Source organism: Nylanderia fulva, unplaced genomic scaffold, assembly GCF_048542155.1.
Source record: "Nylanderia fulva isolate GAGA-0341 unplaced genomic scaffold, ASM4854215v1 Scaffold1077, whole genome shotgun sequence".
Classification (NCBI taxonomy): Eukaryota; Metazoa; Arthropoda; class Insecta; order Hymenoptera; family Formicidae; genus Nylanderia; species Nylanderia fulva.
Window position 1 is genome coordinate 15,210 of NW_028189277.1, and position 14,413 is coordinate 29,622.

Consider the following 14,413-nt stretch of genomic DNA (forward strand, 5'->3'; position numbering starts at 1 on the left):
GCGAATTAAATCAATGTCAGAGAGAATTAAAAAATCTTTCAACTTACATTATCGTTTTAACAAGTCCTTTTCCCCGATATTTCAAGTGTGTGTTGCGAAGTCTGAATACCAAATGTCAAAATAGAGAGCGTGATGTATTTATTTATTACCAATGTTTTTTCTAAATTATGATTCAGCAAATTTTTTAAGTATGTCAAAATAACTACTGTCTAACAATTCGGTGTCTGTATTTAAATTAATTCCATTTTTCTGTTCTTTAATGTGGATCATTTCAGATATTAGTCTTTTATGGTAGTTCTTTTCGTGATCCATAATTTTAATATTGTCCCAGTCAAATGTATGTTGTTCGTTTAGAATGTGTTCTGTGACAACCGAATGTCTAGCAGAGTCTAATTTAATATTATTTTTATGTTCTTTAAGTCTCGTTCCTAACTGTCTTTTTGTCTGTCTGACATATGTGGCGTCACAATCGTTGCAATTCAATTTATAAATAACATTAGAATTCGTGGGGCAATTATTTTTGTCCTTTTGAACTCTTATGAAGTCATTCAATTTTTTAATGCAACGATATCCTACCACTACGTCAGGTCTTCTTATTGCTGAAGCAACTTTCTCAGATATTGATTCTATATATGGTATGACAAAATATTTAATGTTAGTATTAGTATTATTGGTATCTGTTATATTGTTATTATTAGGCTTGTTAAATTTCTTAGTTGAGAGATTTTTTAATCTGCGTTTTATTTCTGTGAAAATTAGATCAAGAGGATAACCGTTGGATAGCAAAATGTTAATAGCTTTCTCTATATTTTTTTTGTGAAATTGCGGATGTGATAGTAATAAAGCTCTATCTACCAAGTTATAAATTGGCTACGTAAATCGCATGAAACAGAGTACATTAAAAATATTGATCCTATCGAATTGAAAACAATATCATCGACAAATATTGTTGATAACACTATTTCTGCCAACAGTTTTCGTTGTGCTACACATAACCCTTTACAACAAACTAACCAGAAATGGTTTATTAATTTAACTGATAAAAAAATTCCCCCCAATGTAACCAATCTATTACAATTGGGAGGTGAATTTAGTCTCCCAGTTAACTTAAATAAAAAAGTAGCTATACACGAATTCATCAAAGATATAGAAAGCAATTCTAATGGGATCAGAAATCTTACTTCGATTCGTAATGCTGCCATTCCACAATTTTCATTATTTTTAAACAATAACGACAAAAAAACGGACATACAAGAAAAATTATTTCACATGCATAAAGATAACACAATTAAATTCTGCAATCAAAATCCTAATATTTTATTTACTAGAGCAGATAAAGGCAGCATTACAGTCGCACTAGAAAAAGAATTTTATATAAAAAAAGTTGAGAGTCTCCTAGAAGACGATTCTACGTATACCATAGTTAAAAACAATCCATCAACAAAAATAGAAAAAGAACTCAATATTTGTTTAAAAAAATGGTTGAAAAAAGATTTCATCAACAAAAAAGAATATTATTATTTATTTTCAAGCGACTCTCTTCTTCCTAAAGCCTATGGGCTCCCCAAGATCCACAAGGAAAATATTCCTTTTAGATTAATAGTTTCCTCAATAAATACTTCTCTATATAATATTGCTTCTTTCTTTCATAAAATTTTAAAAGATAGCCTTCCTAGAGCGGACAGTTTTGTAAATAACAGTTTTGATATATGCAACATTCTATCAGGGAAAACAATACAAGATACCGACATAATAGTTTCATTGGACGTTGTTTCATTATTTACTAATGTTTCTGTAGATCTTGCATTAAACGGTATCAATAATAGATGGCATTTTATAGAATCACACACAAAGATTCCCAAAAATGAATTCATAGGTATGATAAAATTTATATTAACTTCTACATTTTTCACTTTTAATAACATAACTTACAAACAAATTTATGGGACTCCTATGGGTTCCCCACTTTCTCCGATCATTGCCGATATAGTCATGCAGGACTTGGAAACATTAGTAATTAGTAATTTAAATTGCGAAATGACTTTCTATTTCCGTTATGTAGACGACATTATTTTATGCACTTCCGCTGACAATATTACATATGTTTTGAACGAATTCAACAATTATAACGATAGACTACAATTTACATTGGAAAAAGAGGATAATCGTTATATAAGCTTTTTAGACATAATGATCAAAGTAATAGATAATAAAATTTATTTAGATTGGTATCACAAAAAGACATTCTCAGGTAGATTACTTTCATTTTTTTCAAATCATCCGACTTGTCATAAAATAGGAACAATTTATAACTTGGTAGATAGAGCTTTATTACTATCACATCCGCAATTTCACAAAAAAAAATATAGAGAAAGCTATTAACATTTTGCTATCCAACGGTTATCCTCTTGATCTAATTTTCACAGAAATAAAACGCAGATTAAAAAATCTCTCAACTAAGAAATTTAACAAGCCTAATAATAACAATATAACAGATACCAATAATACTAATACTAACATTAAATATTTTGTCATACCATATATAGAATCAATATCTGAGAAAGTTGCTTCAGCAATAAGAAGACCTGACGTAGTGGTAGGATATCGTTGCATTAAAAAATTGAATGACTTCATAAGAGTTCAAAAGGACAAAAATAATTGCCCCACGAATTCTAATGTTATTTATAAATTGAATTGCAACGATTGTGACGCCACATATGTCAGACAGACAAAAAGACAGTTAGGAACGAGACTTAAAGAACATAAAAATAATATTAAATTAGACTCTGCTAGACATTCGGTTGTCACAGAACACATTCTAAACGAACAACATACATTTGACTGGGACAATATTAAAATTATGGATCACGAAAAGAACTACCATAAAAGACTAATATCTGAAATGATCCACATTAAAGAACAGAAAAATGGAATTAATTTAAATACAGACACCGAATTGTTAGACAGTAGTTATTTTGACATACTTAAAAAATTTGCTGAATCATAATTTAGAAAAAACATTGGTAATAAATAAATACATCACGCTCTCTATTTTGACATTTGGTATTCAGACTTCGCAACACACACTTGAAATATCGGGGAAAAGGACTTGTTAAAACGATAATGTAAGTTGAAAGATTTTTTAATTCTCTCTGACATTGATTTAATTCGCGTATTATATCCGTAGCATGCTCAAATGTCGCATAACTTGGCATCTCAGACCAATCGCCTTGCATATCTATTGGTCAACAGCGAAGAATCGTTTCAATTTTATATTTTAATATTTAACTAACTTTGTATTTTTAACATTTAACTTTGTATTTTAATATTTAACTTTTATGTATTGATAAAGACTGTAGTGCAGTCGAAACGTTTACAATTTATATCGATTCTGTAACGGAATGTTAATTTAATTATTTAACTTTTAATAAAAATTTTTACACCTTATTTATTTGCTCGTTCAGTTGGCCTACTATATATGATTTGTTTAATTTTATTTAATCACAGTTTCATCAAAATGACTATTCATTTTGTTTTATTTTTGCAATATTTTGCAAACAAATAAATCGTATGTCGCATAATATTTGTTTTTTAATTATAATGTGTTCAGCGTTTCTTGTAAATATAATAACATTAATTCAAACAAAGCGTTGTACCAAAAAAGAGAGATTTCTAAATTATCATATCTAAATTTAAATTTAATTCTTATAAAATAAATGATCAAATATTTTGATGTGTAGCTGCTATATATTTCCAATAAGATTAAATTAATATGTTCAATTAAATTAATATATAATAGATAATTATTATTTTTAATAAAATTATTTATACATTTTTATTATTTTTTTACAAATTCTTTAAAACTATTATTTTTACTATTAAAATTCTTCAAAATTATTATTTTTAAAATATAATTTTTTATTACAAGGTAATATTATAAACGACCCAACTGTCAAAAAATAATCTTTATTTTGATGATGTTAATAACTAAAAATTATTTTTTGACAGTTGGGTCGTTTATAATGTTATTTTGTAATTTTATTTCACTGTCATCACGGAAATTATTTTTTAAATAATTTTTTATGTATTTTTATTTTAACCTTGACTTTAAAGACTCATTGTCAGCAAAAATAAAAAAATTAATAGAAAGAAAAAGCAGCCATCGGACGACCCGTCTTATTGACTTCATTATTATCTGCTTAGTGCTTCAAAGGTCGACTTCAGGATTTCGATGAATCTTCTTCCTCTATCTTAAGCTCTGTCCAAGTTGTATGCCATATTGAATCCAATCGACTATCAGCACATTTCAACGTCGACTTTAGCTTCGACAAATCTTTTTGTTTTGAGCCTTTGCCCAAGTTGTTCCTTGAGCCTTTGCCCAAGTTATCAACCGATTGTCATATTGGACCCAATTACTTTTTTCGAATAAGTCTGGTATCCCTTATCTGACTTCCTGTTGGTATTTTGAAGATCTCTGATAAGAGGAGATTATCTACTGTGGACCAATCGTCTCCTAAAAGATTCTACTAAATCCTTACCTCCCCAGAGAGCACACAATATTTATAATAAAAATTCATAAATACTTATAAATATACATTTTTTTAAATATTATATAAATATTTTGAAAAAGTTTTACGAAAACCTTTATTTAACATATTATTAAAACATAGATTAAATATTTCATATCATATTTATGGTATGTAAAGATAAATATTTATAGTAATTATTTTTTAAATATTTTTTAACTAAATTGTTAGTTTTTTTATTTACCGTTATGTGACGTATCTCTCTCGTCTTGGATTTTCCTTTGTACATATACGGGAGCCTCTTAAGTCTTTGTTCAGGTTTACGCATCGGACGCTCGTGCGATCACCGTTCACTACGTATACCAAGCGATCCGCTCAAACCCGTTTAGGATGTAGGATGACTGTACCCTGCTATTTTAAAATTCTTTTGCGTTGTTCTTTTTATTTGAATAACCCACTATTTTTTATTTTAAGGAAATAAGCGAGTCTGAATTTCCCCCTTACCTCCGAATACTGCCACCGGCGGCGATTCCGCGCTCGGGAAAGTGAAACCGTTTACAGTTTTCTGAGTTGCAAATAGGCGCCAAATATAAAGACACAGGTAATAAACAATGCATTTTACATTTATTCGTGTTAAATCTATTGAGCTAAATATTTGAAACAGAAGATCGAGCTTATAAAGTAGAAACTAAAAATGTCAATTTTTTTGGACACTTTTAAATAATTTCTACGCTTTTAGGTTAAGCACTGATTGAAATAGAGAGCTACAAAACAAATAAAATTTCTTTATTATTTAAAACTTGAATTATATTTAATTCATTATTTATCAATTATAGATACTATAGATAGTATGAATAAAAGCAGCCTTTTAGTATGTGCTGACACGAGTGGGCAACCGATTTTGGATGAACATGGAAAATTAATATATTTTTGTCCTAAAAGTATGTAAAAATTATATACAGATAGATGTATTTTTTATTTATTTACTTTAAATATGAAATTAAGACTTATATCTAATTAAATATTACAGCAAATGCTTTTAATCTTGGAAGCTCAATCGTTATGTAAGCACCTATGTCTGAAAACAACAGTACATAAGACTTTAAACATCTTTTAAATTTCAAAACGTATACAGGACAATACAAATGTTTAAAAAACATCATGAAATATCTAAACAACTTATATTTTTTTGATTTTTTATTGTTTAATATAAGTCTATATGTTTTTAATGATCTCATACATAATCATTTTATTAATTATATTTTAAAACAAATTGCAATAATAATTAAAAAATAATTTTATATAAATTATTATATATCATTTAAATATATTTTGTGTTTACAGATACAACAGAAAACAATATTACAAATAAAGAATGCACAAACGAAGAAATTAAAGAAAAAGGGTTAGAAATGACAAATAAAGATAGTAAGCACCTTTATAATACATACATGTATATACAATAATACAATTAAATAATAATAATAATAATAATGTTTTAATACTTGTAGAATTTACTAATGAAATGACATTAAAGTTATTAGAGATTGTTGGAACTAAATTTCACCATCTTAATAATTAAATGCATAAAAAAAATATGATTTGATATTGCAAGAGAAATGCAAAATAATGGTTATTTAATTCATTATATTGGAACAAAAGCTTCTGACAAATGTCATCAACGTTGGCGTAACTTAGAAAAAATGTATCGTAGACATTGCCAATACATGAAATCTACTGGAACAGGGAAGAAAAAGCCTCCAAAATATTTTGATGAGATGCATGACCTTATCAGAGAGAAACACAACAGTCAACCAGTTAATTTACTGAATTCCCTAGATAATTTTAGTACAACTTCTGATACTTGTAGTAGTAAAATAAGCGAAGTTACAAATAACAATGAAAACTTTCCCAATACAGAAGATATTGCACTAGAAAATAACGTGTCAACGAAGAATACGTCAAAGAAAGAAAAAGATAATTTAAAAATTTTAAATATTTTTGAAAATGTTAAAAAAACAGTAAGACCAAAGAAAGATAATTTAAGCATTGTTTTGAAAGAGTTACACGAACAAAATACACAAATTGAAAATCAACGCTTCGAAAAGTTTCAGAGATCATTTTGCTAAAAGAGCAAAATGGATTAAAAAAAAAAAAAAACATTAGAACAAGGTAAAGAATGCATAAAGATTATGAAAAGTCTTATTAATTTAGAAGCACACAAGAAATCTAAAAAAAGGAAATATTCCTCTGATTCTGACTCTGCTTAATGTTTAAAACTTAATGCAATACAATTTTTTGATTACATTGATTATTTTGGTTAAGAAAAATATTGGATTTTATTTTTATTTCATTTTATTTTGCCTTGTTCAATATATCAATTTTTTGTTACTTAAACTTCGCAACACACACTTGAAATTTCGAGAAGAACTTGTTAAAACGATAATCAAGATTAAATGTCGCAAAACTTGGAATCTCAGACCAATCGTCTTACTCATTCATTGTTCATCAGCGAAAAATCGTTAACTTTGTATTTTAATATTTGAGTTTTATGTATTGAAGAAGACTGTAGTACAGTCAAAACGTTTACGTTGCATATTGTTTCTCTAATGGAATGAGAATTTAATTATTAATAAATCTTTAGATCTTATGTAATTTTGCTCGTTTAGTTGGCCTACAATATTTATTTCTTTTAATTTCGTCAATTTTATTAAGTTTAAGACTAAATTAGTTTTTAAGAAAAAAGAATTTTAAATTCAAATAACTAAGCTATACAATATAAAAATATAATAATATAACACAATAATATTAAGTAAACGAGAATAATATATTTAAAAACGCATTTTCTTTTACAATGTTTAATGCAATAATGTAATATTATATAGTTACTTTAGGCATAACAAAGATATAATAAAAAAATAATTATACAGTTAAATGTAAAAATAAATTTATTTTTTTTTCATTATTGCATTATCTGACTTCGAGAGATCATTCGGTCGTCCGGAGGTGCCGCCCGTCCCGGAGGTGTCGCCGGTCGGCCGTGGTTCCCGGAGGTGTCGCCCGGCCCGGAGGTGTCGCCCGGCCCGGAGGTGTCGCCGGTCGGCCGTGGTTCCCGGAAGTGTCGCCCGGCCCGGAGGTGCCGCCCGGCCCGGAGGTGCCGCCGGTCGGCCGTGGTTCCCGGAGGTGTCGCCCGGCCCGGAGGTGTCGCCCGGCCCGGAGGTGTCGCCGGTCGGCCGTGGTTCCCGGAGGTGTCGCCCGGCCCGGAGGTGCCGCCCGACCCGGAGGTGCCGCCCGGCCCAGAGGTGCCGCCCGGCCCGGAGGTGCCGCCCGGCCCGGAGGTACCGTCGGTGCTTATACCTTATTGTCCCGGCATTTCGTTTGTTTCCTTCTTAATTAATGCTAATTATCGTTGTTTGACATTCGCCATACGGCTATCGTGATAATATTTTATCGTACAATAGGACTTTTCGATCGTTCGCTCTCCGCGACAATGTCTCGATTGAACGCGCCTTTCGGCGCTCGCGCTCGCATAGGGCTCGCTCGCCGTGCGTAGGACCGTGCGTCGCCGACCGCCTGGCCCTGGTTGGGTACTATAAGAGATACGTCGCGCTCGGCGCGTCGAACGAGTCGAGCGAGTCCGGACGAGTCGTAAACGTACTTTCTCGAGTCTCTCGCCACTCCGGCGTGTTTCGACCGCTCTCCGTACCGTCGCCGACCGCTTGGCCGGTCGGTTGGGTACTATAAGAGGTAGGAGAGATTAATATTGTACGTGTCGCGCTCTCGACGTTGACAAACGAAGAATCGTCCGAACGGGTCGAGAACGGATTTTGTCGAGTCGCGACTCTGACACGGAGAGAACATTTATATAAAATGTTTGATTTGGAAACCACAAATATATAAAATAATATACGATCGTCGCAGAACGCGCCGCCGCCAAGTCTTCTCATGCTTGGAGGTTGCGTGTCTCGCGAGAACGTACGTTCGACTCTCGCGTCGTCTCGTATTCCTCTTCGCCGGGGATTACGGTGCGGCTCTTCTCGTTCGTCGCCGAACGCGCGCAAAATTAACGCACACTTATTTATTACGAGCACAGCATTGCCACGAGTCGGTGTCGCAAGACCGAATGGCTCTTATGTGGCGCGCACGCCTCTAGTGTGTTGGCCGCGCGGTTCCCTCTCGTTTCGTACGCAGCAGCGGAATCGTCGCGCTTACCGAGCATCTACTCCACGGATACGAGTTTGCGGGAAGAGTTGCTTCTTCCCGCTCGCTTTGTACGCCGTAGCGAAATCTTATTGCTGGTCGTGTGCGGTTAAACGCGTACGAACCAGACAGAACAGTCCTCGACGTCTAATAAAAGCCATCGTCGATCTAGCGTCAGGGTGAATCGCGCGGTCTCTCGAGACCGCGCATCATAACATTTGGGAGAATAAGAACACGAGTATTTTGATCTTGTGGATTTTTGAACGGAGAGGAGGAGGAAGAAGAGGAGAGGCGACGGCGTCGGGGGTTTACTCTCGCCTCCGTCGTTCTCTCGTACGCTTTACATAATAGCGTTAAACACAGCAAAGTGTCGCCGACCGGCTGAGCAAGACCGGCGGCAAATAAAATGGCACATACGAGCGTGTCGCGCGCGCGTCGGTGTTTCGGCATCGAACGCGCGCGCGCGCGAAAAAGAGCTAACGACGAGTCTTCGGGCTCGCTCGCGAGTTACTCCCTTGCGAGTAACCGAACACGAAGCTCCCTGGTTGATCCTGCCAGTAGTCATATGCTTGTCTCAAAGATTAAGCCATGCATGTCTCAGTGCATGCCGAATTAAGGTGAAACCGCGAATGGCTCATTAAATCAGTTATGGTTCATTAGATTGTACCCACATTTACTTGGATAACTGTGGTAATTCTAGAGCTAAGACATGCAAAACAGAGTCCCGACCAGTGATGGAAGGGACGCTTTTATTAGATCAAAACCAATCGGTGGCGGGCGGCTCGCCGTTCGTCCACCGTTTATTTTGGTGACTCTGAATAACTTTGTGCTTATCGCACGGTCCTAGCACCGGCGACGCATCTTTCAAATGTCTGCCTTATCAACTGTCGATGGTAGGTTCTGCGCCTACCATGGTTGTAACGGGTAACGGGGAATCAGGGTTCGATTCCGGAGAGGGAGCCTGAGAAACGGCTACCACATCCAAGGAAGGCAGCAGGCGCGCAAATTACCCACTCCCGGCACGGGGAGATAGTGACGAAAAATAACGATACGGGACTCATCCGAGGCCCCGTAATCGGAATGAGTACACTTTAAATCCTTTAACGAGGATCCATTGGAGGGCAAGTCTGGTGCCAGCAGCCGCGGTAATTCCAGCTCCAATAGCGTATATTAAAGTTGTTGCGGTTAAAAAGCTCGTAGTTGAATCTGTGTCGCACACCGTCGGTTCACCGCTCGCGGTGTTTAACTGGCGTGATGTGGAACGTCCTACCGGTGGGCTTAGCCTCGCGAGGGGCGGCCCAACTAATATCCCGTCGCGGTGCTCTTTACTGAGTGTCGAGTCGGGCCGGTACGTTTACTTTGAACAAATTAGAGTGCTTAAAGCAGGCTACCTTCGCCTAAATACTGCGTGCATGGAATAATGGAATAGGACCTCGGTTCTATTTTGTTGGTTTTCGGAACCCCGAGGTAATGATTAATAGGGACAGATGGGGGCATTCGTATTGCGACGTTAGAGGTGAAATTCTTGGATCGTCGCAAGACGGACAGAAGCGAAAGCATTTGCCAAAAATGTTTTCATTAATCAACAACGAAAGTTAGAGGTTCGAAGGCGATCAGATACCGCCCTAGTTCTAACCATAAACGATGCCAGCTAGCGATCCGCCGAAGTTCCTCCGATGACTCGGCGGGCAGCTTCCGGGAAACCAAAGCTTTTGGGTTCCGGGGGAAGTATGGTTGCAAAGCTGAAACTTAAAGGAATTGACGGAAGGGCACCACCAGGAGTGGAGCCTGCGGCTTAATTTGACTCAACACGGGAAACCTCACCAGGCCCAGACACCGGAAGGATTGACAGATTGATAGCTCTTTCTTGATTCGGTGGGTGGTGGTGCATGGCCGTTCTTAGTTGGTGGAGCGATTTGTCTGGTTAATTCCGATAACGAACGAGACTCTAGCCTGCTAAATAGGCGTACCTTATGGTATCGCGAAGGCCCCCGGCTTCGGCTGGCGGGTTTTTACTACCAACGTACAAACAAATCTTCTTAGAGGGACAGGCGGCTTCTAGCCGCACGAGATTGAGCAATAATAGGTCTGTGATGCCCTTAGATGTTCTGGGCCGCACGCGCGCTACACTGAAGGAATCAGCGTGTGTTCCCTGGCCGAAAGGCCCGGGTAACTCGCTGAACCTCCTTCGTGCTAGGGATTGGGGCTTGCAATTGTTCCCCATGAACGACGAATTCCCAGTAAGTGCGAGTCATAAGCTCGCGTTGATTACGTCCCTGCCCTTTTGCGAATATACTCGCGTCAAAACTAGTAAACGGAAATTCTCGTTCGTTTATTACGTTCGGAGGTAACTCGGTATTATTTTCGTTTGTCAAGTCGCTGTCTAAATTTCTACGAACGCTTTCGAGATTTTGCGCAGTTAAAGGCAATACTCGCGTCGTTAACCGTACAGGTGTACTATGCAACCACGATTGGTTTTTAATCGCTTGTCGGGGTGTTTCGTCACCTTCCGACATTCACGCAATCAAATAAATTCGGACTTACAGTATAACGGCTCGCATCGTTACGCTCTATACGGGTCGGCTGCTGCTGCTGCAACTCGATCGCTCGTGGGCTGATAACGGCGGCTCCGTGTTGGTGATAGATACGGCGGGTCGTCGCTCGTGTTGATGCGCTGCCCGTGAGGTTGTCGTAGGTCGGCGTTGTCTATGGACGTCGGCGATCCTTTTCGATTCTCTGCTGCTTATCACTCGTTGCACTGTTTATGTTGTCCGCTCTCTCGTTCTCTCCTAGTCGTGGCTTCTGCTTGTTTCCGTCAGAGTTACTGACGTGCCCGTCTAACACTTGTTATAATTGTATGTGTTTTTACAGGTCTTCGCCGCTGTGAAAATTTTGGAGACGACGTCGGCCCTGCGGCTGAGATCCCACCGCTGCCACCAAATTGTTGTGCCTCCGGGAAGGCACGGAAAATTTTGGGGTCTCAGTCGACTGAAGGATGAGGATCCTAGGATCGGCGGGCGTCTCCACTTTGATTAACTTCGCTTGTGTATTTGAATAAATCTTTTATTTCGCTTATTTCTTGAGTTGGATTAATTATGTATAATCCCACCTGAGTGATTAGTTAGGTGTGCTCGCTCTCGATAATCAGATTACAGGTGATAGTTATATTCTGCGGCTTGTCTTCGACTCCTAGTTAGGTTCTAATTAGCGACTCGACCTTTTGGATTTTCGTTAGCGACTACTAGATTTATTCTGACTTTAGCTAAATAACGACTCGTCTGATTACGAGTCGGGAGTTATCCTCGATGTGTCTCGGTAGGTTGGTCTAATTCAACTCGCTCTCTGTTCACTCCCGAGTTCTTACGTGAACTCGGTTTTTCGTTATTTCATTTGGAAGGGGTGCCTGGCGACAGGCACCCGATTGGTGCATAGCTTTTGCATACGCGGCTAGATTTTGAAGCTAAGAGCTGTTCGAAAGATAAAGCTCTTAGCTTGCGTCTTCGCGGTTTCCGGCCCGCTGCTGCATCAGCGGTCTCCACGCGGATTTTATATCCGTTAACTTGTAATTATAGCCTTTCGGGCTATAACACATACATTATAGGTATGTACAATTTATGTATTTACATTTTATATATATCAGATATACGCAAACTATATAAACATACGAAATACATTAATGAATATACATGTTACATATTATGATATACATTTAAATTATGTATTTAAAATATACTATATGTACTGAAAAAAATAGCAATGTTTAATTGGTCACATATCAACCAAAGCTTCCATTGGGAAGAAGCTGTTGCATTTTTGAGACTCTATTCGCGACAAACGTCTTCCACCGCGAGGGACTTTGACGTATCCAAGCGAGGACGACCATGGAATCGCTCCAACACCAATAATCGATATCGGGAAGGTGAAGAGCAGAACGAGCGAAATCTATGAGTTGTGCTAGTAGGAGCGCAGCGCAAAGCTCCAAACGCGGGACGCTAATGGTTTTGAGCGGCGCGACTTTAGACTTAGCGAGGATCAGAGTATTGGTAATGCAACCGTCGCCCGAAATGACACGGAGGTAAAGCGCTGCCGCATACGCTCGCGTGGAGGCGTCTGCAAATCCGTGTAATTCAATTCTGTTGTTCGGATGATACTGCGTCCAGCGCGGAATAGTTAACTGCTCAAGGAGAGGCAACGTCAATTGAAATGTTTCCCATTCGCGCAACATCTCGGCGGGAAGCTCGTCATCCCAATCAGACTTCGTCAACCAGAGATGCTGCAGGAAAATTTTCGCGGTTACGATAACGGGAGCTACCCACCCGAGTGGGTCGAAGAGTTGCGCGATGACTGATAATATTCCGCGCTTAGTTTTCGCGACTGTTATTAAATTCGAAACTTGAAAGGTGAAGATATCGTGTTCCGGTTTCCAGGTAACTCCGAGAATTTTAATGGAATCGTGATCGTGCAAATCTTTGTTGGTTGCGAGTCCATGGTCGGAAGGATCGAGATCTTCAAGGAGCGTAGGGCAATTGCTCGCCCACTTACGCAAACGAAAACAGCCTTGAGATAGCAACGAAATTAACTGATCTCGTGTTTGTTTGGCAGTTTCAAGGTCGTCGGCGCCGAAAGTACAGTCGTCGACGTACGTTTGCTGTAATAGAACCGGTACCGCGAGCGGAAACTGTGAGCCATGGTCCTCGGCTAATTGCCGTAAGACTCGCAAGGCCAAGAATGGGGCAACGGCGGTGCCGTAAGTGACGGTAAGAAGTCGGTATTCGTCGACCTGAGCCGTCGGAGACGATCGCCATAAGAGGCATTGATACTTCGTATCGAGAGGGTGTACTAAAATCTGCCTATACATTTTGGCGATGTCCGCTGATAGTGCAAATCAAGGTTGTCGCCATTGGAGGACGACCGCTACTAGATCGGTTTGCAATTTTGCTCCTACATGAAGAGCGCTATTTAATGATTTGCCGGTGGCGGTGTTGCACGACGCGTTAAACACAACACGAAGTCGGGTTGTATTGCTATGTTCACGGATCACGGCACGGTGTAGAATGTAGTACGCGGGAGCTTGGGCGGGAAATTCGGTAGGATTTATCTTGACACAGTGTCTGCATCGTTAGCCGTATTAAAAAATCTCGATCGTCCCGTAGAACAATGGGACGACATTCTTGTTTATACAATAACGCAAAAGTTTAGCGCGAGAACACGTACCGAATGGAATTTAATGCGAATCAAACGAAATGAGCTTTCTTCTTATCAGGAGCTTAATGAGTTTTTAACTCTCCGTATACGCGGATTGTCGGACTTTGCCGATTCAAGCAAGGACTCCGGTTCTTCGAAAAATGATAAACCGCGTTTAACGGTAAACAACATAACTGCCTTTAAATGTATTTGTTGCTCCGGTGAGCATCACGTTTCGAAATGCGAAGACTACGCGAAGAAATCATCTTCACAGCGCTTTGCTCTCGCGCGCCAGCATAAACTTTGCTTTAACTGCTTAAAGTCCGGACATTTCCCGTCGAAATGCCCGAGCAAATATCGGTGCAGACAATGTCGTCGCTCGCATCACACATTGCTGCATTCAGCGGCAAATCAAAATGCCTTCGATAACTTGGCCAGTTCCGAGGCTACTACCTCCGAATCTGCGTCACAAGCCGCATCTAAGGCGACTACAAATCAGACGG

General features: G+C 38.3%; 1 protein-coding gene and 1 pseudogene across 1 annotated transcript; one reads left to right on the top strand and one right to left on the bottom strand.

The window, feature by feature from the left end:
• The first annotated feature begins 9,264 nt into the window (after nt 1–9,264).
• LOC114945753 (small subunit ribosomal RNA) lies at nt 9,265–11,033 on the top strand (annotated as a pseudogene).
• Nucleotides 11,034–12,501: 1,468 nt separating this feature from the next.
• LOC146725027 (uncharacterized) lies at nt 12,502–13,584 on the bottom strand. Its single transcript, XM_085485297.1, has one exon. The coding sequence runs from the start codon at nt 13,582–13,584 to the stop codon at nt 12,502–12,504; it is 1,083 nt and encodes a 360-aa protein (XP_085341423.1).
• Between the last annotated feature and the right edge of the window lie 829 nt (nt 13,585–14,413).